Source organism: Phalacrocorax aristotelis, chromosome 3, assembly GCF_949628215.1.
Source record: "Phalacrocorax aristotelis chromosome 3, bGulAri2.1, whole genome shotgun sequence".
Lineage (NCBI taxonomy): Eukaryota > Metazoa > Chordata > Aves > Suliformes > Phalacrocoracidae > Phalacrocorax > Phalacrocorax aristotelis.
The window spans coordinates 104,201,363-104,227,856 of NC_134278.1; the positions used below are offsets into that span (position 1 = coordinate 104,201,363).

Below are 26,494 nucleotides of genomic sequence, written 5' to 3' on the forward strand. Positions count from 1 at the left end.
TTTTTTTTTTGTGTAGCTGCGTTAGCTGTTGTGAATATTTTAGCGTTCATATTTTAATCAGATTTCAACTTAGTTAATAGCACTTTGGGCATTTAAAAAATATTGAGCCAGCAGAAAAATACTTGTGCTTGCACTGCTGAGAAAAGATAAGGGCCGCCTCATTAGCCAAACCTACTTTTGCAATTAATTTCAAATACATGGTGCTATTCATCAAATACAGAAGGTAACTTGTCCATGATAATATTTAACAATATTTCAAGCCTACTTTGCTTAGACTGTCTAAAAAGTATGATATGTCTATTCTCACAGATATGTCAGTCCATGTGCTGTGCTGCTGTTGCTGTATGTTAAGGAGCAAAATTATGATAGAAAAATTGTGGTATAAAAATATGAATAATTCATAAGTGGCATGATTATTCATTTTACTGAATGTTTTTAAAGGACCGACCCTTGACCTGCAGGGAGGTTGCTTGCACCCCTGTGGAAGTGTAAGTAGTAATGAAAAAAAACCCAACACTTATTTGAACCTTTCAGGGAAGTATCTCAAATAATTACCTTTTTGCTTAAGATAAGTGAAATGCATAGGATAAGTAGGAAGAAAAATGGGAGGAATTCTCTTGCTCCTATTGAACCTTAAAAGTAGCCTCTGTCCATAAGGTAAGCTTTGCTATGAAATCTTCATAGCAAATTCATGGAGGGAAGAAACAATAAAATGTTGATCTGTTACAAGTGCATATGAGCCTCATGCTACCAGGCTCTCTAGAGGAAATCTGTGATTATGCCAGGCCAGTTTGTTCAGTTTTTATCTCTTTTACATCCACTGGCCTTGTATTAAATTGTCATTGTCCTAAAGCACATGAGAGAGAAATGAATTGCATTTCTCGACATGCTCTGACAGTGAAATATTTAGCCTCTCTGTCTCCAGTCGTACTCATATGTATGTTTGATAGTGCAGGGATGACACCAACAGTCACTGCAGCTTGACATTCCACTTATTACATGTTCTTTTACATTTTGTGTATTCTCTTTTACTTTTAGGCTTGAGTTAGCTAATCATACGTGCAGTCATATCTGCAGAAGCACATATACATGTGGTTTGATGTTTTGTATATTTGCATTTTATGTGGAAATCCTCTGTCTATAAGCATAGCAAGTTTTGAGTTCAAATGCATACATAGCTATGCATGTCTCTGTGTGTCCAGGTATACAGTGTATTCCTTATGCCGCTTGTGCAGTGAACATCTATTATTGTGTGTACGCACACAGACATGTATACAGTAAGTGTATGCAGAGCTATATAACTCCCCCCTTTACAGTTGCTTGTCAAAAACCTGCTGCTTTTACATGTTTATTTTTTTCTTATCCATGGGAAGAGAGCTGGCCAGCAATGTAAATACAATATTTGCACCTGATTTTTATATCAGATTCTCCATGTAGTCTAGCATTTTCTGTATTTGTACTCAAGAGTTTTGCTTTTAAAAGATGCTGTATTTTTTAAAATAAAAATTTCCTCTTCTAAGAAATTTAAATGGCTAATATTTATTCATATTCCTGTAAGTTTTGGCTCCCAGTGAGAGAAATGTTTTTTTATTTTTTTTCAGCTACATGTGTCCTTGGACACACGGTTACGTTTACTCCTAAAGAATATAATTATTTTTAGGGGGGGAAGCCTCCTACATATGGTCATTCATATAAATCATTATGTCCTCAGACAAAAATATAAAATACACATTCTGTTTTAATGGTCCTTAGCCCTCACCAAAAATTCCATAGATTTTGTGTTATGGTTTGCTTGTCCAGAGGTAAAAATACTGTGAAACATTAAAGAAAAATATTAAAATGAATTACCTACTGCTATCTCAGATAGTATTGCTTAATCGTTATTTTTACGGGATTGTTTTGCCTTCACAGTAGCACTTAGGAGAGTAACTTCGATAGATACAGTAGAACATTGCCTTTTGACATGTATGTCTTGTGAAACAATTTATGTGTTTGCTATGTTACAGAAGCTGTAAATCTCTTGGGTTTGTTTACATAATGCTTGTAATGTTTTTCAATTAATTTGTATTTCCTTCAAACAATGAAGGGCTTTTCTCTTTGCTATTCCTTAATATAGCAGGTTTGCATTAAAGTGAATCTTGTCTAATTTCTAATTATCTTCCCCTTTTAAGGAGCATGGCTTTTTAATCAGAGTATCATTTCCCATTTCTTGTAAAATTAATTAATTTTTTTTTTTTTGCTTCAGCTTCCTAGACTTGCTAGGAAAAATCCCTGTTAACATCCTAATGAAAGTTAGGGCGATATAGGTACTTTTACGGAGTGTAAGACAAGCATATGCTGTTTTTCTCTACTGCTGAATGTCTAATTCTTACTGTGGGTCACCATTCTGAATTTGTATGAAAACTAGATGGAATTTTCTGATTTAGATCAAAATAATTTACGTGGCAAACAACAAAAAAATACAATTAGAAACATAAATCTCTCATCTTTCATGACACTAACACAGAACATTAAGCATGAAATTGGCAAAGGGTCTCCATGTAGTGCAGAAAGTTAGTATATCGGGGTATGGAGTAGAGGTTCTTTTTTTCTCGGTCTAATCAAGCCATTTATAATATCCTTATACAGAACTGTGCACATTTATTTATATGATAACCTGGAGAAATATGATGAGTTACCTCTGTGCACCTGAGAACAGTCTAAATAGATCCTTTTATCATGTATTGAAAATTATATTCCCTTTCCCTGAGTAAACCTCTTTGCAGATTTGAGCTGCAGTATTAATGTGGGAGGGCAGATTCTCCTAAAGGGTTGTGTTCTGAAACCAAACTTTAATGTAAAGTGATTTGAGGTTTTTTTAGGTTATTACTCTGTAGCATGGACGTCTCTTACTTCTCTGTATCTTTTCATGTTGCTGTAAGTGAAAAAAACCTGCACATCTCCTTTTCATCATTTTGATTGGAACTACATACCATATGTAATGTGTTTTGGCAGCACTTACCTAGCCAAAGAAAACAAATTAATATTAGCCATGCTGAGGGGTGTCAGAAGTATCACAGATGTGTCGATTTAGCTTTGCTCCATCACACAGTCTTTCCTTAAACAACTGGTCAAGCTGTCGCAAAATGTAGTGTTGGTTACAGTGAGATTCTAATAGGTGTGATCAGAGATTGATGGCTTCGGCAAGTTAGAATGAGAAGATGATGTGGAGTTGCTGTTGCTTGTTTTGAATGGCCTCAGAAAAAACCCAAACAAGAAAAAAAAAAGGAGAAATAAAAATAATAATAAAAAGTAAAAATATAATGAAAAAATTATAAGCCAGCCACCCCACCCCTCCCAGCCAGCTATGCATCAATTTAAGGTCCTGCAAATGTAGAGATACTGGCAAGTGTAATGAAAAAGTCTATCTAAAATGTAGTGCTAACTTGTTCCTGAGCATTTCTGAAATTCCTTCCCATATAAAGGTGCCAGGATGGGTGGGGAGAGGAAGAGGTCACTTGTTTTGTTCAGTCCACCCTTATCCATGATATTGCTCTTCTCTTTCCCTTTCCCCTATTTCTGGGTTTGTTTCTAGAGCTATTTTTGGAAGAAACACTTTTTTTTAATCTCAAATGTGAATATTTTTAAGGAAATACAAGATGGGAAAATCTAATAAAGAGCAATAGTTAACAAAATGGTGAAGTCATACTCCTTTATGTACCCTCAGCTGTACTCTTTGTATAGCCAGTTACTGGCAGTTTATGTAATTCTCCCTATATTAAAAATGCAACTGAGAGAAAGGATCAATCAATACAATTATGTATTCTTTATTACTTTTTAATTTTTTTTCTGTCTCCCAATTGGCTGCAGGATTTGGTTCCTGTCTTTTTGGAGGATGACTACGGGTGTCCTTTTATGTTTAAGTTGGTATTTTCTTGCTTAGATGAACTGTGATGTGCTTGGTTGACAAGTACTAATGCTCAAGTAGTTTTCAGATGAATTAATTTCAGAAAGTCTGTGAGATTTTCTTTAGCACAATTATTTTTCCTATTTTTTTAAAAAAAGGAGAAAAAAAATCTAGCAAAAATAAAAGCTAAAACTCATGTGTGTCTTAAAAAGCAACAGATTTAGAGTGTGTTTCCGAAAGCAAATGCACTTGAATTGCTAGCAAAATAATCTTCAGAGAATGGTAAAATTCTTCTGGCAAGATGTGGATTTTTTTTTTTTCAACCGTGGTAGTTTAATGTTCCGTGAATGCAAGATTTCCTCTCCTAAATTATATTCACTTTTCGAGCAGTGAAAGAATTCCCTGGCAATGTTCTTATAGCAGCCGTTATCGTAGTGGGATAGATTAGATGTTTTGCAGTGGCGTGAAAGGCTATGTCTTTGACCAACTGTTCCCATGAACGTTAAAGGGGTAAGAATCGGGTTCCCAATAACTGAGTAAAGCTCACGGGCACCCCATAGTTCCTCTAGCAGGGTGTGATTGGGCCCAGTCAGAGCTGGGTGATATTTAAAGACCTGAGCTGCCACTGACAGTGGCTGACATTAGTATGAATGACACCTGTCCCATCAGTCACCAGGCCGTGGTGTCACAGATGGAGAAACAACAATTGGCTGAATTACCCGGCACTGCACACTTGGCTTAATTCAGCTCATTGTTCTCCTACAAATCTAGAGGATGGCTCGTTCTGCGCCGGGAGTCCAGACAGAAGCACAAGATGGGCTCAGGTGGTGGCACGTGCCTGCCCTTTGCTGCTCCATCAGAGGTATTCAGCAAAAGGCTGTCAGTGGGTGGGGGCAGTGGGAAGGAGCGCTCCACACCAGGACTGAAGCTTCAGCTTCTAAAGAAGTCTGTAATTAATCAAGAGCTGAAACTCAGGATTTCTCCTGGCGATCCAGAACTGGTCATTTAGCTAGCCAAAAGCACCCAGCATACAGCCAGGTTACCGTTTAACTCTTCAAATACTGCATTGTAGCCGTCATTCTGAGAAGAACGAAGGGAGATTCTGCACTTATTTCCTATGGCTGTGCAGTAAGCAAAATCTTCAAAGCCGAGGCCCTTCTGAAGAAGTAGATCTTTTATTATTCCTCAGGAGTTAGCACTGAAAATTCAGTATCCAAGACACTGAATGAAAAGGAGAGTTGCTGAGAGGCTTATTTTGGGGGGGAGTGTTGTTTTTTCTTTTTGTGATGGGTCTTTTAATTTTAATGCCAGATGAAGGTTGGATGATGAGAAATCACAGTCTTCTTCCAGACAAAAACAGTAAAGGCATTTAAATGCTTTCAGACACTGTAACCATTTTCCTTGCTTGCTTGCTTGCTTTTTCTCATCCCTTGCAAATCAGAGACAGTTCCTAGAGGACAGGAGAATAAAATAAACAGAAAAGCAACGAGAAATTACTTCTCTGCACTTAAGTCCTGTTGCAGGTATGATTTCAATGCATTTGAATCCTGCTGCTTCCATAGTCTTTTTCAAGTATCATCAGGTAATACCTGTGAAATACTGAGATGGAAATGTTCGTTCTCACTTCATGTTTTTTTCTTTTTTTTTTTCTCCCTCCTCTTTTCTTTTTTGGTTCATTGGTGGTCCCCCCCATCTCTTTTGTCTTATGTGCTATATTTTTGTTGTAAGCTAATTCACTGCTGGTGTTTTTGTTACAACTAATGTCAAGCAGAAAACCTGTAGCATGCCAGAAACAGGCTACAATATATTGAAGACACAGGTTATGTTTGATTGTGTGTAAATACAGTTAGTTAGTTGGGTTTATCTGATAGCCTGGCAGAAAGAGAGAGGAGCAGTACAAACTGTTTTCAGTAACTATGCTGTTCATACACCTGATAAGATTGAGAGTGCTTTCGAACTACTGATATGCTTTGAATAAGAAAAGAATAATCACATCCACTGGCACCGGCTTATCAGGAATGAAGTAAAATGCCAGCACTTTTACATTAGCAAAAGTAAATGTTTTAGACACTTTGGGCCTTTTTTCCATTTAAATTAAATAGCAGGGTGCTTTTGAGTGTGCTCTAATGAATGGAAGGATTTATTACCTTGACAAAATTACAGGTGAATATGTTGAGAAAGGAGTCCTCAGCAACAATAACAGCTCTTTTGATAAGTGGCGACATCTGTTCATGCTTTTGGTACAGAAATTCAGTAATTTTATCCTCTCTTGCTCCTATGAAGTGCAGTGGCTAACTTAAAATGTGCAGTTCTTCAGTGTAACATACTTGTGCATTTTGTAATATACTGGCAAGACATTTGGAATTCAGCACTTAACACGATTGTTCATAAACTAATGCTTGATCATTTACTAGTGTGTTCTCTGCCTTCAGTTGCGGTGTATTTTTGTGTTCAAAAAAGAATATATCTCAGAGTCTTTGCTGGGAAGGCAAGGTATGATTCATCATTAACTTACGCCAGCAGGCGTGAAGCATGCTCAGATGCACTATTATCTTTTTGAAGTTTACTGATTTTTATTTTTGTACACACACCCCCCGGGTTCTTTTTCTTTCACATGCCTACAATTAATTTTGGGATATTCAAATTTGATGAATGACAGTGCAAGAGCAGATTTGATTGATTTTGGATTATTGATTACTGTCAATGAGATCACTGTGACACTCTGAAATCAATGGCATGTGATTAAACCAAGGCACCACTGTTCTGTACATTAGGCAGTAGTTGGGAGTTTAGGAACTGAATGTTCACAAGCTATAAATTGAGAAAATGTTCAGATTTAAATAGCCCTTTGTTTGGCACTCACCAAAATATGTTTCTTGGGAAAGTTAGTTTTCCCAAGTGCAGCGTTTCAGTAAAAGAAGGGTCATTGATTTAAGGTTTATTAAATTTAGGTAAAAACAACTGGCTCCATTTGGGTGTAAAATAATTTAAGTACTTACTGCAGGCAACCTTCATGCTTTTAGAGCTGTTGCTCAAAGGTTTCATTCTTCTATGAAGATGTCAACTGTAAATATAAAAATGCATCACTGAAGATGTAATGGTTTAAAGATTCAAACTGAAATAAAAATTCCTGCCTGGGGAAAACACTATAATCAAAATAAAAGTAGTCTTAACTTTTTTTCTGTGGAGGCCATACTTGAAAAGAGTGCTTGAAGGCAGCAGGTAGCAAGTTTGGTAGGGAGCGACTATTTATGTATTTATTTATTTATTTATTCTCCCCCACAGAGGATGATACCCTCACTTTGGAGTCAGCAACACCCTTTAGCCACTAATACTAGACAATATGTAAGCTGCTGCTGCTGCTTCTGAAATGCGGTATCTTGGCATTTAAGTCAACTTTATAATCTGGTGAAACCCCACCTGGCAATATTAAAATCCAGCTTCTGAAGCACTTCTATTTCTGAAAGCTTTTTATGTCTTTTTATCTCTTTTTAACATACATTAAATTCCTGAGGAGCAGTGGCCTGGATGACTGGGATGGGGCTTCTCCCCTCCCCCCCCCCCCCCTTTTTTTTTTTTTTTTTCTAACTTTGTAAAAATGTGTGATACTTGCACGTTAGGTAATGCTGGAGCAGGAATACTGCAGATGCAGCTGTTTGACAGAATTACTGTGGTGTTTTTGTACCATTGTTAGAAAAGTTAGCCGAGATTTTCCAAGGTATGAAGGACAGCCTGCTGCCAAGCTCTTGCATCTGTCTCAAGAAATCTTTCACCTTTACTGGTACTGGCCTGATTCAAAACTAAATGGAAAGAATACTGTTAATTTTAGTAGATTTTGGATCATTCTCTATAATTGATTTTTTAAAAAATGAATGATTTGGTAGTATTTTAAAAGAAATCAATGAAGAAATGGAACCTGTGTCCAAGGATTCACTGCCGGGATGTGAAATTTGCACCAGTATAGCATTGCCTAAAGGAGTGTGACCAGGAAATACGAAGATTGCCCAACAATATTTTCTTTGTGAGCTTAAAAGCAGTCTTGGCATTATGCCAACATCTTCAGTCTTGTGTTGACTAAAGAGGAGGTAGAAATCCTCGGAGATGGTAAGATGAAGTGAGACAGACCCCATTTTCCCTTGGTTTTACATCTGAATTGCAGGAGGGGTTGAAATGCTGAATTTATGTAAAGGTTGATTGATCTTGGTTTGTTTCTGCTGATGAATTTTGGATGAGAAGCTGTAACATGGAATACATACATCTGTCTGATGCATATTACCTTTTTATGTAGGCAGAAACACCTTAGTTTTCCTGTGCAGAATTAAAAAGTCACAAAGGATGGTCATGGTCATTCAGGACGTCTTTCTCTGTGAGACGCAAAATAAATTTTAATAGATGGAGAATTGCCTTGACTGGCCTCCAACCAACATCTTATTTATGAAGAGGTTCATACAGTGTTTAAGAGATATATGAACTTGGCTTTTGGACAGAAAGCATTTTTCTACTTTCTGGTTTGTAGAAGGAAATAGGCCAAGATGGCATAACAGGATAAAAGAGACAGAGTTCACTCTCTAAATTTTCTGATGCTTCTTTAAGTTGTTCTAGTCATATAAAGAGTACCTTAAAGAAGGTGTGAAAGTAGTATGCCCTGCCCTCCATTTCAGAGACTTTTCTAGTGCAGAACTTTGTTGTAGGTAACAGTGCCTACATCTGAGTCTCCGAGTTGGTAAAGTTGCATGGGATTTCTCTCCCTGATCTTGATGCACAATTTGCACCTGTGTGTTTGCCAAAGAAAGGGTTGCTATTGTAATTGATTTTCCTTTCCTTGTTTTTCTTTTTTCTCTGGATATGAGCACTATGTAATTCCAGGCTCATTCCTTTAATCACGGATCACTTTTTGTCTCTGGTGAAGCATACAAACTTCTGTACAAATGAAGGCATAGGTGTGTTTTATCGCTGGGATCAATGGGAGGAAGATCTGACTTTACGGTGTGGGGTTTTTTTAATTTCTTGAATGCTTCAATATGTAGATCAGCCTTGTGGTTAAAAAAAAAAAAGGCAAAAAAAAAAAAAAAAGCTGTTTTCCAGAACACATTTTCACGTGAAAATATGTTAAAGGAGGTTTCTTGGAAGATCTGCAAAAGCCTGTTTCTATAAAGGTTCACAAAAGGATGCTTTACCAACATTCAGTACTTCTGTTAGAGCAAAGCCTATTATTTTCTGAGGCACAAAGGAAAAGGTGAGTTACACAGCATATATTTATAAAGGTTGTGTCCATGACGTTTGCCTATAAGATTTGCTATCTGGAGGAGAACTCCTAGAAAAGCTAAGCGGGAGGACTAAACATAAGCATGTGCACTTAAAATCCCATGTTAAATTTTAATCAGTCAGAACTAGCAGAGTAAGGAAAAACGAGGCATGCATGTGAGTTCTTCCCTTTTATAGTTTTTGCATAGCAGTTGGGGTTTTGTTTCCACTTTACTGATTTTTTTTTTTTTTTTTTTTTTTTTTTTAAGCTGGTGAGGATTGTCTCAGAGCAGCACAAACCACAACCCATCAGCAGGCTGCTAGTCAGCAGCAGGTGTGAACAACATAAAACAGGATTAACACTGAACCAGAGTGTGCACTAAAAACAGAACCCCTGCCTTGGTTTTACAAGGGCAGTAAGATAGAAGCGCTCTTGTCGTGTTTACTAAACAGTGTTCAGTGGACTATGTAAATGGCTCTGCTCAGCTGCAGAGAAGTAAGTGCAAGAATTATTATGTATTTGAGATTTTTAAAGACACTTCTTTCTCCTTTAAGAGTAGACCTCTGCTAGTGTTGAACCAGAGGCATAGAGGCAAATGTCATGGTGTTCAAAGTGCTTCAGTTTTTGCAGCAGAGGGAGGGGAGGATGGAATGTCAGCATTCAGTGTTTCGTTTTTTTGGTCATTGACAGGGGAGCAGGTAGATTGTATTGTCTTATTGAAATTACGCTTTTACAATTTAGGGTTTAATGTCTGCTTATTTCTTATGTAGACACTTACTTTAAAAAGGCAGCTTTTCCATTCCTTGGCATTTGCGTATTTGAGAGCTTTTTAAAGCCATGTATTTATTATATCCTTTACATTCAGCATCAAATTCTGCCCTCACTTATGATCTGTATTAAAAGTTAGGGGGATACATTAGCAGTGGAAGCAGAATTGACTTGTTGTTTTATATTAGGATTGTTTATAAGCTACTCCCATTTCCCTGCCTCTATCAGTATATTACTTAACCAGAGAAATTTTCATGTTTTGGGTGAAGATGTGTTTATGGTGACATAATGTTTTTGTAAATATTGTGTGTAATTTTACTTACTGTTTGGGTGGGATTTCCACACACCCCCCCCCCCCCCCCCCATTATTCCTGGACCAGACTTTGAAAAGAGGGTAGTATCTATCAGGCTGCATTTGCTCAATATAGTTTGATTTGGGAAAAAAAAACAACACCCAAAAAACTCCCAAACAAAAGAAAAAAACCACCCGACCTCCCCCCCAAAACCCCAGCCCACAAAATCCACAACTTCTTTTTCCTGAAGCATTTTCAGAAGTCCTGCAACCTCAGCCCTAGGAAAACCTATCAGATCTTATTTGCAGAGCTCTAATGAAAATTTGATCCTTTTGGAAATCAACTTCATGGTATTTATATCAAGTCCAGTTTAAGTATAATTGTGTCTTCTTTCCTGTGATGCTCTAATGGGGTTGGGATTGACAATTACTTTCCTCATAGATCAGAATGAAGGGTTTCTTTTTATCATTCAGTGTTCTCATCAGCGATAACTCCTTGCAAATTATCAGATCATAGGTATGTATTTAGGCATGCACTTTTTTTTTTTACTGAAATGCCTTTATGAACAATAGCTGCTTTGTAGGGTCCAAATCCTGTCTTCACAGGCACCTGTGCATCTCGACTCCTTTCGCTGTCAAGATGTCCATGTACACTCTCTTTGGAGATATGGGTCTGATTTTTGAGGGGATACCTCAGGCTTCAGTTGATGAGGACTTTGCTGATGCATGTTGTACATATAGCAGTGGCAGGCATTACACAAGCAGGAAGATTGCATTCCAAGTTTAAATTTGAAGTTAAAGAAAATTGAATAAGGTTTGTTTGGGAGCAAAATATAGCCAAGAATTATTACATTTTCTGAAATACCTTGAATAGTTATATTACCCTATCAATTAGTGAAAATAATACCTAAATTGAAAATACCAGAAAGAACCTAGTATCAGTACTGTGGCCTTACAATATGAATTATTTCATTCTTTCTTCCCCTATTTTTTCCCCTACATATAGTTAAATACACAAAAAATTTAAATGCTAAGAATGTACATGACCACTTTCAACCATGAGTTTTGCTGATGAAAACAGAAGGCTTGGGGATTCTTAATTTTTCATTGTATTAACTTTTTATCTGTAGTGAAACAAGCTTACCAAGGTAATACATTTTTCAATCCAAGTTTAGTTCTATGTTTGCTGCTCCAATAGCATGTGTGTTCCTGTTGTGACAACCTGGCACTGGCTCAGAGATTTATTTTTAAAGAGGGTGTTCCTGCATGTTCAGAGTTCTGTTCAGATATTGTTGTTGAGAAAACAGCTTATATCATCACAGTGAAATCATGACTTGTGTTGTAGCATTTGTAAGCTGACTGTAAAGTGCACTGCTTTTACTGTCTCTGTGATGTTGTAAACTAGTTACTATAACTTGAAATGCATTTGTGGAGTTGCTGGTACCAAAATCTATTGCATAATTTTGTCAGTTAGCATGTATGATCCTGGATTCCATTGCCGCCTCCCCCCACCAGAGGTGGTAATATAAAACCTTCAAGTTCAGGATTTTCCGTTAGGACTCATAAGCGTACAGAAGTTGCGCTGCTTATCCAAAGTTTATCCGAAGTGCTTAACCTCTTTGGCCTCAAAATCAGCCTGGGCATCCCATGAAAGCAGTCTGTCCCTTGAGGTTTTCTGTAATTCCTGGCTTCTGCCAGCTAAGAAATAAATGAGAATAAACTTTTTAATAATACTGCTATGTCTTCTCCAGATGAAACTAGATGCTATATTATTATGTTTATTATTATTTGACTCCCTACTGAGTGTGCTTAAATCTCTGAAGAGATAAATTCCTGTTTGTTTCAGGCTTTAGTTGCCAGTTTGCACCAGTCCTTGTTTACCCATACAGGTTTATTTACAGTCAGTTTCTTTTTCCAGTTGTACCAGTAGGTTCAGAGGGAGCAGGGTCTAACACAGAACATGTCTTGACTTACACTTTTTCTTTTACCTTCAACAGCATGTAATTGCTTATTCTGATTTTTAAAAAAAGATATTTTGACTCAGTAGTTGAGTGTAATTGCAAATTAATTCCACATGATTTACCCTGTTATTATTCAGTATTTCTCTTATGGTCGTGTATAGAGGCCCCTGTCACGTTACTGTGGTATACAGAGTCTGTAAATATTAGGTAATAGTTAATAAGGTAGTTCCTATTAAAGAGCTTTGTGGACTACAAATACAAGCAATTAATGAAAGCTGCAGAAAAGGGCACAACATACTTTTTAATATGGCAAGTGCGACCATACTCTGTAGGTGTGCATAAATCTTTGCGTAAAATTTGTATGTGGTTTTGTGTTTTTAATTTAAAATAAAAGAACTAACTTCAGGCTAACAAGGAGGTATGGATTGGTTTTCTTTGTAGATCAGCAGAAATCTACCTGGGATTTCTGGGGAGAGGTGGGTGGAGACATGGGTGGTTTTCTCTGTGTTAGTGTTAATGAAAAGACATGGAATGAAAAGGAGACCGGCAGACCAGGGAGCAGCACAGGCTGCTGTCACTGACATAGCACAAGGGGTGGGAGAAGAGGTTGGAGAGACAAATCTGGATAGTATAGGATTGCATAGAGCATCTAACTGTCTGCTTACATGTAATACCTTTCTTCAATATGATTTTTAAAAATTGTCCTTGAAACAGTGATTTCAGTTCATATGCTGAATCAGTTGCCTGCTGATTTGACAAGAGTATGAAGTTAATCACTTCTGCTTATTTGGACAGCAATACATTTTGTATAAAAAGAGTAACTTCTGTGGTACGGTGATACTGATGCCAGTCAAACTCTGCCAGATGTGTCACCAGATTTATTTTTTTTCTCAGTTTCATGTGTTCTTGCTCAAAATGCATATTACAGTGTTTTCTTACTGTCATCTTCGCTGTGTTTTGCTGAGCATTCCAGAGAAGAAAGCAACACAGTAAAATGTTAAGTTGTGCGTCAAAGAAAGTCTTTTACTGCCTCAGCTTTTGTTTGTATTTTCCCTACAAGTATCAAATCTTTTGTAACAAACTATTAGTTTATATATCTCATGAAATGGAGAAGAAATTCAGTCAAGGAGTGTATTACACAGATGGGAGCTGAGGCTTTTCACTGTATGTATAATAGCTGTTAAGACTCAATCTGAAAACTGACCATAATCTGGAAGATATGTAGATTTCTATTAAAAAATTAGAACAGTTACCTGTGAAAGTGTAGATAGAGGTATTTGAACACTGAAGCTAAGTAAAAATTTTTGTGAAGTCATGAGTTTAAGATCTTTATAAGCTTTCAGGCATATTTTGGTTTATGCACACCACTTGGGCTTACTGGAGAATAGAGATGGACTTTTCTCCTTTAAGAGAAGAGGGGAAGTGCTGCTTACACACTCTAAGTAAATTGCATTTTGGTTTAAAAAGCAAACAAGCATCTGGTCATTTATTTAACTGATTCATATATTATTATATGTAAAGGGTTTTTTCCCCCTCTGCGCGCTGCTCTCTGCTACACTGATGATAATGTACCTGGAAGGAAAAGGCAGTCCAAGCTGAGGCAGCCAGCGTCAGACAGGGCGGTCTGCCATCTGTCCCACCTGCTGCATTCATGTGTCCATCTGGTTACTGCAATAGCTCATTGCAGGCTTCAACAGAGAACATTCAGGCTGAAAAGAAGGCAGTGTGAATTATTTAGGTAGCTAGTGTAAATAAAGAGAGGGGGAGAGGAGCAAAGGAGGGGGGTTGTGAGAAGGAGAAAGGCGCTCTCACTCCTAGATGCTTTGGAATGTGTTAATGCATGAGAGCATTTGATTTGCATATAGATTTAGATGTATAGATCATTGTGAAGATTACAACCCAATGAGTTTTATCTAGATTTAGATAGCTCTCAGCCTGGTTTGCACATAAAATATAGTCAGTTTCAGGAGGAGAATCTTTGGGGACTTTAAACCTAAGTGAAACTGATGAAATGTAATGCTTTTAGGTATTAATTTAGCAGAAATAAAATATTTCCTTTAAGGGCTTTCTGTGCCCTTTGTTAACCAAGAATTTATAACTACTTTGCATAGTCAGTGCTTTATACACACTGTGTGGTTTTGATTTGGTTATATAGTTAGTTGCATTTGTAGTCATCTGTACTTATATTCTAAGAGGAAAAGCAGTTGAAAAATGCTTTTCCTTTCCTCTCGTGTTTATCAGGTGAAGATTAAATCCAGTCATCAAACAAATAATTTTCCCTGCTTTCAGTGAATAAACTGTTATACAGAGAAAAATATGCTTTTGTGCCTATGTAAATGTACATAGAAAACTTAAATATTTTTAGATATTTTTAATGCGGGTGAGCAAGCAGAATTTCATATTGTTACAGTGGTCTTGAAAAAATGAATAAATTTATTTTATAGTTGCTTGTTTGAATTTCAAAATGACCACTATGGTGGATTATTTATTGCTAAAATTTAATTATTTTTTAAAAAGATAAAAATTGTTAGTGCTAGATTTGAACATAGTAAGTTAATCTGAATCAATTCTATTCCAAACATTTTAACAATAGTTGTGTCGTGTCAGAACTTTTTTTAAATGCAGGAAACATTACTCCAATGCTGTGTTTGAAAAGCAAAAGATTGGCTTCATATTTGGATATGTTTCCTGATGTAAGAGTCGTCTTGTTTTCTAATTTTAAATGTCAAACTTTCCTGGGCCAAAGAATAAAACCAGGATCATCTTAGGACGAATCCTTGAAATTGTGGGAGGGTTTTGTGTCATTGTTTTGCCTGGTTTTAGATCTGCGGAAGAAAGGGACACAGCATCTTGAAATCCCAACAGCCTGGCTACTTCTCTAAGATTTGCATGAAATTCAGCTGCAGCCTTCAAAGGGATTTGAGTGGATTGGATTCTTTAAGGTTAGTCCATGTCAAACCTATTATGTTCAATTCACATGCAAACCCCTTTTTACGTTTTTTTTTAAGCCAATAAGGCTCTAGCTACTGTTAAGGTGACATCGTGTACTTGTGGTAGAACGTCCATGGTAATGGATCACCCTGCTGGCACTTGTAACTAACCAATAATCCACTTTGTCATCTTTCACATTAAAAGGTTCTGTGTCCTGTATCTTGCTCAGATTGAAGAGCTTTTGTTTGCAAAAGTCGAGATCCTGGAGACTATTTTAAAGTATTAGAGTCAGTGTGAATATCCGTCTTCCACGTAAAATGTGATCCCCCCCATTAGATGAAGATTAATTTAACCTTTGAAAGTAACTTAAACTCTGTGTTCTTAACTTTCCAGGTCTTTGAGTTCTTGTTCTCCCTGTAGATTGACTCCAGTACAGTATATGTTCTGTGGTGAATCAGGAAACAATTGCAGGGGGAAAAAAACGATGAAAGTATTTTATGGTGTATAAAACGATTAGTGGCCATTTCAGAACTACAAGGACATGACTTTCAAAAGAAGAGTTTAATTTTTAATTTAAAGGCCAGCAGAAGGAATTCAATGCATCTCAAATATTTAGGCAAAAGCAGCTAAATGCCCTGTGCAGAATTTTTGTAGTCCATCAGCAGGCTGTGAAAGATGTACCAAATGGAGACACTTTGCCTCAGTTAGATATTGTCAGAATAAATGGTGGTTAGTAGGAATTTGGGTTAAATAAGGAACACCCAATGTTCTCTGAGGTTGCTTCTCATCCTGGAGCTTTCTACCCTACATGAGGACTGCAAGATTTGCCCTTATTTTGTGAATGGCTGTGTATTGTTATGCTTTGGTGTGAACATCGCGTAAGTTTTTATAAAGTGCTGGCCAGATCCTGTAACCAGGTGAGCGGAATCTTGAGAGCGATTGTGTGTTTACTGCACGGAATCGAATTCATCCACTTCCACAGTGGCTGCAGTGGCACATGCGTCTTCAGTATCTAGCAGAATCTGGATTTGAAGTTGTATTCCAATGTCACTGCAACTCACTGGATTTTGATCTATTTTAAAGATGTAAGTTAGGAGAAACTAGTATCTTCTCCCTGTACTTTTTCTCATCATGGAGTTTGAACTTCACACTTCAAGCTCAAGGAAAGGACTGCTTTCAGTTATGTTTAGATAAAAATGGTTGATTTGTGTGTACTCGTTAAAGACAGAATATATTCCACTGACTTAAGGTTCCAGCTGCTCCAAGTCTTTTAGAAATATGCGTTATTTCAGCATCCATTTAAAGATCTGAAATTGCTCTGTCCTATGGTTGGAATTCTTTGGTGTGTTTCATGAGCTCTAAGAGTAATTTTCTTTTCTTTTCTTTTGTAAAGTACCTAAACCAGGAATGTGTCAGCAGGTAAAATATACATGTAGGGTGTGGAATTTTGTATTTGTATGTCAATTCGTAATTGTTCATCTAAACATTCTTTATTGATAACACTTAACCCGTTCAGGGTTTTGCAGAGCTTGCAGCTTTTAATACTGATGACTTGTATTGATATGACTATTTACAGCATTATTAATTATATGGGCTAAGTAGCAAATACTAGCATTTATGTTGCTATTTGATAGTGTTTCATAAAGCACACTGTTTTCCTGCTTGTAGGTTAGTGAATTGTGTTGTTATATGTGGTTTCCATATGTTAGTATTTGGGAGGTAAAGTTAGTATTTGCTGAGGGAGTAAAGGGGATGAAAAGACTGTCTAGGTGTGTGAATTCTCTTTTCCTTGGCACCCACAACTTTGTTGTTGAGAATATTGTAAATATCTCATTGAAGAGTATAGTCATGTTGCAAGAATTATGTATCTGTGCTGTCTGGCGGGGTGGTTGTTCTGGCAAAAGGGTGATTTGCTATCATGTTTCTTTAGAGAGTTGGAATAAAGAAAAAAAGCCTGTATTGGTACTACTAACTCCAGGTAAAAGATAAAAAACCTGGCTAAAATTTTTCAGCTTTAACAACTTTAGATTCTGGAAACATAAACAGAAGTAGTCCTTCTTGTTCTTGTTTATACTTGTTGTTGGCAATCCCCGAATCAGAAGGAGAATGGGGGGAGCAGGGCAGAGGGAGAAGGGTTAAATGGCAGAGAGGTTAAATCGCTTCAGTGACAGATTCTCTCCAGAAAGGCATTGAGTTGTTTTAAGGATTAGTTTGGGAAAACCTGAATTGAACCCACTTCTCTACTGTTCATATATCGCATTGCTAATGTTGCCAGTCTAATATTTTGCATAAAACCAAAATTTACTTCACAAAATGAGTGGAGAACACTGGGGAAATTTTAAAAAGCCAAGGAAAAAAACGTAAGTTTCGTTGGCTGCAAAACTGGTTGGAGTTTCACCTGTGTTACTTCATTGTGAGATTCTTAAAACATTAGAGCAGATTATTAAAAATTATGGGTATTTTACTCTTGTATTATGATTGTTGCAAAACACCGGAGAAGTGTTGCAGAAATAGTTATCAGTGATCTAAGGGGAGGTGGAATCCCCCAGTTAAAGGCTATACCGACTTCTAAATGAGTCTGTGTTTATTCCTGATCGAGGTCCGTCATTGCAGCAGTGTAGTTCTTGCAGTAAGAATCTTGCATGCTTTCAGCTAGTCTTAAACATTTTCTTTTGGAAAAACCTCACCATATGAGCTGGGAGTCCAGGAGGATGTGTGCACAGTCACTCTTCAGAAAAATGCGCTCAATCTGTTTCAGACGAGTTCCCCGAAAGATGGGTTAAATCAACTGATTGAGCTGATTTTCTCTCTTGAGGTGATATTTTATTTATATGATAAAATGCTTGGAAAGTGATTAATTTGTCAGGGGAACATCTTGTTACTGTAAATTTGCCGAATGTGTAATAAAATTGCCATAACACAGATGGGAAAATGAAGATCTTTTAAAATGAAATAACTGAGCAGTCTGCCTACATTTTCAGCACTTAAAATTAACTTAGTTGAATTTCTTTGTTGTTTTTGCCCCGGAAGAATGAAGGCTGGGGAAGATTTGTGGCAAATGTGGTGTGGGTTTGTATGTCTGATGGGTGGAGGGAAGAGGAACAGGCGGTGTAGTTTTCCTTCTGCATCCGAAAGGACTGATAGGTTGATTAACTTTCTGCCAGTGTTCCTTGAGTGAATTTTAGAAATTAAAATATACAGGTTGGATACTCCTTCCCAGTAGCAGAGAATTTAAAAACAGGAGACATTTGTGGGCAAGTACCTCGAGTCAGTAAGATGCACGTGAAGTAGTGCTTTGGTACTAGTTTGTGCAGGATTGCTTCCAAATAACACCTAAATAGTGTAACATGCTTCTTAGTGTTTATAGCAATCTCTTATTGGATGGAATATAACTTGGAATACATAGGGGTATACTTGAAAAGTCAAAGGAAGGAATACCTTACCTGTCTGTGAGTTGCAGCTTGTAACAAGTGAAAATAGCATTAGTGAAGGAACAGTGCCTTTTATTCATACATTTTACTACTGCCTGTCCATCTGTCCACTGGAATGATCCACTTATCATGCTTCTGTGTTTTTCCCTTTCAACTTAAAGAATTATGAAAGGAATATTCAATTTTTCGTGTCCCTTTATGACAGGTAGACTGGAGACTGTGGTCGTTTGGATTAAAAACATATCCGTCACCACAAGCTGACAGGTTATTATTATGTCTTCTTTGAATATATGAATTTTATCCCCACATGTTGGAAGTCTAAGAATGGGAACTTTTTATATAAATAATTATCCTAGTAGTGATGTACTGCATACTGTTGCCATATTTTTTCACTTTTACAGCATTCTTGGCCTTATCACCCATAACATAAATCTTAGCCTCTCATATTTAATACAACCTGTAGGATAACCATGCCCGTATAATGTACAGTCAGCCAATCCCACATCATCATTTGGCGATCATTATTTGTTGTCCTGTGACGGATGTTTCAGCTGATGTCCTGTTTTGGATTTGACAGTATGTTTGATGCAGCTATGCAGGGGTAGATGAGAGTGGCCTTCTTTAGCTGTTCAGGCCGATCTCCACAAACACCCTCAGTTTATAAAGCTTCCAACTACAGGCAGTTAAAGTTTTGAGTATATTGGCGTTATTTTGGTTGCTCATAATTTATTTTTTAGAACTCCAGGCTATTCATCCTGTGAAGCAATGGTAATATAAAGACTCAGTTCCTCTCAGACCCTCTACTGTGTCAAGAACCAGTGAAGGAATGGAGCAGATTTGGTGTATATTCTAGGCAGATGCTTAGTGAAATGCAAGTGGATTTTTATTCTGGCCCTTAGTCCTATAGTGATGTAAAATGTAAAGCCCAATCTGGTAAAATTATCATTTAATGCATTCCCAGTAAGTGATCAGGGCTGATTCTCAGTTTGCTGAGCAGCCTGAACTTGTGCTGAAACTAGCGAGGCACAAAACTTCTCAGGATAAAACACGAGTTTTAATTTAGTTTAATGGTGGCAGGCAGTGCTCTCTTCAGGCCAGTCTGTCTTTTATTGCTTACCCAAGGACAGTCAGCTTAAGCAGAACTTTTAGATCTACAAGAAATAAATATTTGACCCAGACTTTATACTGATGAAATAATTGAAGCAATTCTGTCATTAGAATACAGCTGAAATTTGTGGTGTGCAATATGGAGTAGTTAATGCTGATCTGTTCATATAAAGCTTTTCTTGGACAAGCCTCTCTGACTTCTTAGAGAAGAGATGACTACAGGTTCAGTGTGTAATAATTGCAACATATTGATATGATTGCTTTATAATTACAAGTAGAACTTCCTTGTTCTGAATGTAATAATTGGGCTGGTACACACTTGTTACTTTCGACAATTCTTCTGGAATATGCTGAATTTCCTTCTTTTCTCCCTGTGACTCCTGCCAAAATAAAAGGCAAAAGATAAGAGCATAGAAACCATGTTAGGACTTTGTGAAAAGCTCATCCTGCAAACTTGCTGGAGTCATGCAAACGTTTTAAAAGTGAAAGCCATTACTTCCTGACCTTTGCTGGTTATATCCAGAGGCAAATCTCTGACATGTAAACCCAGTGGCATAAATAGGTTTGAATTACACATAGTAATATGTGAAGAACAAGGAACTGTGAAAAGCCAAAGGTTTGTTTATTTATTTGTAAAAATCTGTAATCACACATTAAAATCCAAGACAGACTAGAATAGACTTAAGCTGCATAGGTTTTGCTTCTGTAAATGCTCTGATTTCTCTCAGCATGTGATGAATTCAGTCATCAGTACCATACCCAAGTAGCATACTCAGCTATTTGTTTTGCCTGTTTTTAATTTCCAGTGCTTCCAGAATCAAGATAGATAAACAAAGACTAAGAATTCAAAGGAAGTTGTTCTTTTTTCTTACAGTTTTCATTTACAAATGGTGAGGGATTTTATGGTGTAGAAATTGAAATGTTGTGCATTAACGGGCAGGGCTCCTATCACTCAAATGCTTTAGTGTAAAAAACAAACAAAAAACCAAACCAACCAACCAACCAAACACCACCACCACCACCACCACCCCCAAATAAAATAAAATAAAATAACTCAAAAAACCAACACGCCCCTCCGCCCCATGCGTATATTTTTTTATGTATAGACTGCTATGCCCTCTGAGTCCTTTGATGTCTGTGTGGTTTTCCTTGGGTGCAGTGGGATATGGTAATCCATTTGTATCTTGCATATTGGAATATCAGGACCTTAGAACCTCTGAGATCACAGACTGGGTTAGGGAATAACACCATTAGCTACTATAAATTTGCAGAGCATCAGAGTTGCTGGGTCTATTCCCCTGTACCCCAGGTTTTGACCCACAATGAGTGGCAGATGTGTTGTATTTGGAACAAATTTGATTTTGGTTTTTTACTTACACTTCCTATTGAAATAACAAACCCAACACCGTTTATAAAATTACCCAGATTTAAGCAATTTGTGAATCAAGCAATGATATTGGAGTAGGAGACTTCTTCAGAATTCATGTTCCTCTTTAGAGCTGACATCTCTGTTCATGGATGTTTCACAGCAGTTACAAATTTGTAATCTTTTCTTTTGCCAGGAATTTGGTTATGCATGACTTTCATATAATGAAAGTTAGTACTCCTTTTTGTATTTTGTAGAATATTACTGTTCTATCAAAGTTTTTTTTTTTTCCCTGATATTGTCTGCCTCTTCTCTTTCAAATAGTTAAAAAAAAAAAAAAAAACAAACAAAAAACCTTGGGCTATTTGCAGCTACACATTGCTCACACATTACCCTGTGTGCTGGCTAAAGCTGTTCTTGCCGTCGGCTTTGTTTTTGGGAAGGCTACACACAAAGAAATTGGGATTACTTTAATGGAAAAATAAACATTTTAATGTTTTAATTTAGCCTTAAAATAAGTTTCCCGCTTAGAAAAAACTATATATTTAAAGTAACAAAGGTCTCATTTCTGGGAAGGCAAGGTCCCTTCTTAGAAATAAATGCTTAGACTTCTAAGGTATGCGTTCATCAAAGCCATGGAAGAAAAAAACACCTAAGAAATAGTGCAAAATATACTGGATTGTGATTCCCCAGAACCTTGGTTCTGTTCCATGCCATGTTGTTGGCCTGTGGAGCTGCGTTAGGCAACTCTTCACCTTTGTGTCTTGTTTTGTTCATATGTAAGATAGTGGTACTTCCTGGAAATGCAGTTTAAGATCTGTGTTAAAAATCAATAAATCAAAGATCAGCGTTATTAGTAAATAGTATGATAACATTAGTAATATTTGTCTAGCTCCCTTTTTTCTTTTTATGTTGATTTCAAGAGGACCTGGTCAAGGAGCTCTGGGTGGGAACCAAGAAGAAAGCTGAGTCACCCCTAGACCCAGTAGATGCCTGTCTGAAATAGGTTAGCCGCAGGAAAGGTGTGGTCCCTTACTTTGTTTCCAAGTCACAGAAATTATTAGGATTTTTGTCATCGTCACACAGCTAAGAGTAAGACTGTGGCCCTTGGTGAGATACTGGCACTCAGGACGCTCTTTTAAATCACTTACAGTTTTTGTCCCTACCTTTTTGGTTTCTTATGGATGTTTGCATTTCAGAATTTGAAAGAAATATTTTCTCCCTCATAGAATCTTACATTTCACTCCTTTTAGTTTCCTTAGCAAAAACACAGTTTGAAGCTTTCTATATGAGACCGTGACAAAGTGATTTTATAGCCAGTACTGAAAGTGACTAAACTTGACAACAATTGTGTTTTATGACAACCTCTGCTTTCATGTCCACAGCCTACATTCCTATTATCAGCTGTGATTCCTCCCCCCCCCTTCTCCCCTTCTTCTCCTCTCCACTGCTCCCCCCATGACTTTTTTCAAACACGAGCAATTCTGTATCTCTGCACTGACTGGAAACAAATCCTTTCACCAGGAGAGCATTTTAATGGACAGCATGCTTCACTTAAGTCACCAGAACCTGAACTGTATAATACTAAATTTTTTTACCAACCCAGAACCAAAGCTTTTTCTTGAGAGCAATGTTCATAAGAGTAGTGGAAGAATTAGTATTACAGAACTAAACCAGATTAGGAGGGAATGTGAATTAGATTTGGTAACAGATGGTGCCGTGGAAATTAAAGGTGCTTTGCGAATGGAAGCGACAGCAGCTTGCCTCTTTTCCTCTCCTGTCTCTCTCTTTCATGTGCTTGATAGACGGGTATAAATCACAACAATCCCGTCTTGACAGCCAATTTCGAGAATTTGATCTGGTTAAAGACATGGCTTTCCTGCTCCACTCACTGAAACCGGCTGCTATTTTATTTTTATACAGCACCTTGTCATATTTAGGAAAGTGGAATCACCTGCCTCCCTTTAATGAAATTTTCTTTAATTACAGTTTTAGCTCTTTAGTGTTAATTACTTTTCCATTCAGCCTGAGTTCTCAGGCTGTCTCATAGGAATGTATTGCTCTCCCCCACCCCACCTCCCTGCACTATTCATGCATATGCTTTCATTTTTCTGAAGATGCTTTTCGTTGTTGGAAGTTGTTGTCAGATCCATTATAATTAGATCCTAATTATCAAAATCATCGTTATTGTGTAGGAAGAGGAAGCATTGTAAACAACTGTTAAAGTTATAGGATCTTGTTTGACAGAGGAGAAGCCTTTCAGGATATACATGAATAATAAACAAGGAAACTGAAAGACTGTGGGAAGCATGTAAAGATCTGGGTAACAAATGCTGTCCTTGGAAGGAAAATCCACCCAGGTAATCTCTCCATACCGATTTCTCCAGTCTGTAATCCCACATTTTTTGGAAAAGATCAGAATAAAATTCCCCTGCTTCAGTTTGCTTATGTAAATACTCATCTTTGCACCTTTCACTCAGGTGTCCAGATGTAAAAATCACTTTCCTGATGGATCGACTTATAGTTGCTTTAATACAGTTACTTCTTTGTGTTTAAGGCAGTAAGTAAAAGCAAAGAGACTGCTATGATGCATGGAGACGTGTGGATGCTTCTACCGTAGACCGACAGTCCTCAGAGCGAAAGAGAAAAATAATGGGCTATATTTAAATGTAAAAAAAAAATAAATAAAAACCTCTCAAAGAAAGAGAAGATCCTTAGAGCTGGCAACTAACAGTTGGTAGAAATAAAGCTTCCTACTGGCAGTCAAATCAAATGTAGTAACAACTCAACGACTCCCTGCTGCTAGCTGACAGCATGGTGTAACACACTGGGACAAACATTCACTTAAACACTGATTGCAGGAAAACGTCATTTTCCAACTCTCCAAGTAGCTTTTTGGTTGCTTGTGCATGCGCACATGTATGTGTTGGGGGGATTTAAAACCGGTGGCGTGTGGCTGAGAGGACAGGACACACTCTGGAGCCAGCTGAGTGAGGGGGTGGGAGAAGGATCACTTGCTTTATAAGTTTTAGTCCTGAGTCTTTTAAGACGCTCACTCTCTGCTACTATTTCTGGTATGTTCTTTCTAATCGCTTCTCCAATTTAACAGAGCTTGGCTGGCAAACTGTAATTCTTCTGTTACAAATCTGCAGAAAATCAGTGAGGGAGCTGGATGGGGGGGCAGGTACACTGTGTGCACACACCTACACTCTGCCTTTCAGTGATGGAAGGAAATGGCTGCTAGAAATTGTGAAACATCTGATGATGCAAACTTCAACTCTCTCTTGAGACTGAAGGCATTTTTTTGGTCATCTTTTTCCTTTTGGAAAGTGATGAATGACAGCTCTGTCTCTTTCTCTAATCTGTAGTACTGGCTTTCTGACTGGTGCAAGTAACTGCTTTTGATGCTATAATCATTTCAAAATAATCCCTCTTCAGAAAGCCTGTTACGTTCTTGAATACATCTTTACTTATTTTTGTAGTTTTGTTTTCTCCCTTGACGTAGTTGAATGTAGCATTTTATTTTCTTTTGCTATTTCAATTGATTTCTCTTAATAAAAAGAATCCTCACAATTAATAGTTAGACAACTCCTTGACACTGACTGTGTCCTCTGGGGGCTAGAGACATCAGGTGGACTGCATCTGATACCACTGGAGTATAACCACAAGAAAAATGATGTTGCATCACAGAAAAACAGATAACTTCTTCACCAGAGATTTGCTGCCTTCCAACATGTGATGTAGATGAATTAAAAGTGTTAGACTGCAGTTTGAAAACAGATGAATAAAATCTTACTCTTCCTGATCAATATACTGATTTGCCTATGATGAAACTTGGCCGTCATTCTAGTAGTCATGTCATAGCTTTTTGGTTGCAACTGCTTGGGCATGGGAAGTCTCTTAGTATAAGTTGTGCAGCTCTCCAGGCACTGAAGAGCTGACTCGTTTGAGGCATATTAAGTACTGTAACAACAAAAAGTAGGTAACATTAGGCTAGAAACCAGTAAATGAGAGAAGGTAGGTCTTAAGTTTTCTGACAACATGGTTGTAACTCAACAGTCATGTTCTAACTTTGTAAAAATGTTAGAAATGCAGGAGAAACTTAAAAGTAGGAATATGAAGTGTTTAATGAGGTTTAAGTTGTACCAGAACCATAATATGTACACAAAATACAAAATCATACTTTTTATTTTTCATATAGAACTTTCAGGCATTCTGGAAATGATTTTCATTTAGAGTGCCATCTACTTCTGGTGTTGCCTTCTTTTCAGTATTTCCCCCCTCCCCCTTTTATTTTTTTTTTTTTTAAGTATTTGAAAACTGAATCATCACAGCATACCAAAAAGGTTTCTTGTCTACTTGAGGTACATAAAATCTGTAGAAGCAGGCAAGTGTTTTCTGGAGGAAACTTTCTGTGGTGATGGCCTGCTAGTAGTAGTGCGTAACATGGCTAATAGGATATTTCTTGTGCAAAACATGCAAAAGTAAAGGTCAGTTTTGTGATTTTTATATTGGCTTTATTTTTTGCCTTTCAGTTGGAGGTTTTTTTTGTTTTTGTTTGTTTTTGTGAGTGTGTTGCAGTGACATATATTGGATACACTTGGCCAAGTGCGTTACTGAGGGCTGGCACCTCTTCAGATGTCTGGTGTTTTGACTCAAAGGTGCAAGGTCTTTTTGAGTATTCTTCCCTGTTTACTTTTTGTTCCCAAAAGAGTACCTGATGTAAAGAATAATCATTTTGCAGTCTGAAAAGATTTAAATTCTGTTGGCTATAAATGCTTCAGCTTTTAAATTGGGAAGAGTAATGTTATGGTCTGTCAAACTATAGGATCTGTATGCTGCAGAGCTTGTACATGTCTAAGGATACATTTAATTAAACCAGCATTAGTGCATCTATACAGACTTATTAAAACACTTAGTTTGTCTCAATAGTATTGATTAAATAGCAGTAGTTTGTTTAATCTAAGTGTATTTTTGCTATTACTACATTACTTCCAAGTAATCAGGGTAATAGTCATCATCAGTGAAATATCACGTTAGTTATGAAGTAATGCCATAAGAATTGATTAAGACTTGGCAGGAAAGGAAGGCTTTCTGTCATATAGTGCCAAAGCCTGATTTGGATTATTAAAATGAGAGTTTTAAACATAATTTCTATTCATATAAACAGGGTATGTTTTATAGGCTTATAGGTTATTCCATACTCTGAGTATCCATTATATCGAGGAACACCTCAGACAGTTAATTATGCAAAACATCATGTAAGTAATTACACAGTATTATTATGCATTTAACAGTTTTATTGATTTGCCAGTTGCTCACTTACAGTATTTAGAGCTATAAACAAGAGATGCTCACCCTCAATTGAAATAGGTCCAAGGAAATGAGCTAAAGATAAATGACACTAGTATGCATTGTTGCATCAGATGTAATCCTTAAATGTAGAAGCTGTCAACAGTGATAATTTGCAACACATTGGGGTATCTCAGGATCATTTCCTTCTTGTT

The 26,494-nt window shown here is 37.1% G+C and overlaps 1 protein-coding gene across 31 annotated transcripts in view; it reads left to right on the forward strand.

Moving 5' to 3' along the window:
- The window catches only part of ESRRG (estrogen related receptor gamma), a 404,960-nt gene that overhangs the window by 242,667 nt on the left and 135,799 nt on the right, over positions 1 to 26,494 (forward strand). For 6 of the 31 annotated variants that reach the window (XM_075088869.1, XM_075088870.1, XM_075088868.1 and 3 more), the window contains one exon: positions 14,976 to 15,094. The exons of the other annotated variants lie outside the window; for them this stretch is intronic. In XM_075088869.1, the coding sequence (XP_074944970.1) occupies positions 15,042 to 15,094 (53 nt within the window). In that variant the 5' untranslated portion in view covers positions 14,976 to 15,041. The remainder of the gene's footprint in view (positions 1 to 14,975; positions 15,095 to 26,494) is intronic. 31 annotated transcript variants of the gene reach the window in all.